Here is a 1,260-nt window from a genome sequence, read left to right on the forward strand (position 1 = left end):
ACAGGTCCCCTTTGTTTCACTTTCAATTATGCTGATAAAATTTTTAATGCGTGAAGAAACTATAGGTTCTTTCTATGAGTAACCTAATAATAGATTCAACTAACTTTGAGGGAATGCTAAATTTCATTATATTGTATTAGGTGGTTGTTTTGTTGAAGGAGAATGGTTAAGAAATGCGTTTCGATGGAAAGAAAGTGTTGGGCCATGGGAGGAGAGACCTGGCCACTTTGGTGATGTTTGGATGTATTGGACTGATGATGGACTCGGCTATTTTGAGTTTCTTCAAGTAAATTCCTATTTGCAATTATTATTCTGTGTATTAGGAATGTATGACTTTAATATTTTGTTGAAATCTTCCACCTTCTGGTATGCAAGTAAAATGACATGTATTTGCATTATTATTAATTTTCTTGATCAGCTAGCAGAGGATTTGGGTGCAGCACCAATTTGGGTGTTTAATAATGGTATTTATTTATTTATTTTGGTGTTTATTTTTCAATTAAGTTTTCTTTAATGTTTGATTACCTTGTCTCTGCCTTCTAATTGAATCTTTCATTTTTAGGTATCAGCCATCAAGATCAAGTTGATACAACTGCGATGGATGGTAGCCATTGACAACGGTGATCCACCAACACACAGCTTGCCATAGGAGGACATGCGTGCGTGAATCAGAAAACAGAGGAAAGCAGAATTTCAGAAGACAAAGCATCTCCAAAACTCCAACATATTCTCCATAATTGCATACAAGTATAATTTGTGTTCTGCCCTTTTATTCCTTGCAATCAAATTTGATAAGTGAATTATTTTATTGTTTTCCTGACTAAGAGTTACAAGATAACCATAGATTTCTTCAAGCCAACAATCTCCGTGGGATCGACCCTTACTCACGTAAGGTATTACTTGGACGACCCAGTGCACTTGCTGGTTAGTGGTACGAGTTGTAAAAAGTGTGATTTACAATTTCGTGCACCAAGTTTTTGGCGCCGTTTCCGGGGATTGTTTGAGTTTGGACAACTGACAGTTTATTTTGTTGCTTAGATTAGGAAAAATTTTTCTTTTTGGTTTAGAGTCTTTTATTATTTATAGCTCAATTAGCTAGAGCGTGGTGCTTATGTTCTTAGTAATTGGCTAGCGTTTTTTTTAAAATCTTTTTCAATAATAATTTTTCTTTGAATAAATCTTGCGCCAAACTTTAAGTTTGGTGTTTTCTTGTTGATTTTTCTTTGTTTTTCAAAAATTTTAGTTTGGTTTTCTAAAAAT

At 34.1% G+C, this 1,260-nt stretch overlaps 1 protein-coding gene across 1 annotated transcript in view; it reads left to right on the forward strand.

Annotated features, from left to right (window-relative positions):
- Positions 1-615, forward strand: part of LOC107647139 (alpha-L-arabinofuranosidase 1) — a 4,123-nt gene extending 3,508 nt beyond the window's left edge. Inside the window, exons 8-10 of the mRNA XM_016351258.2 lie at positions 141-286; positions 419-464; positions 563-615. Of these exons, the coding sequence (XP_016206744.1) occupies positions 141-286; positions 419-464; positions 563-615 (245 nt within the window). The remainder of the gene's footprint in view (positions 1-140; positions 287-418; positions 465-562) is intronic.

Source organism: Arachis ipaensis, chromosome B06 (genome assembly GCF_000816755.2).
Source record: "Arachis ipaensis cultivar K30076 chromosome B06, Araip1.1, whole genome shotgun sequence".
NCBI classification, from domain to species: Eukaryota; Viridiplantae; Streptophyta; class Magnoliopsida; order Fabales; family Fabaceae; genus Arachis; species Arachis ipaensis.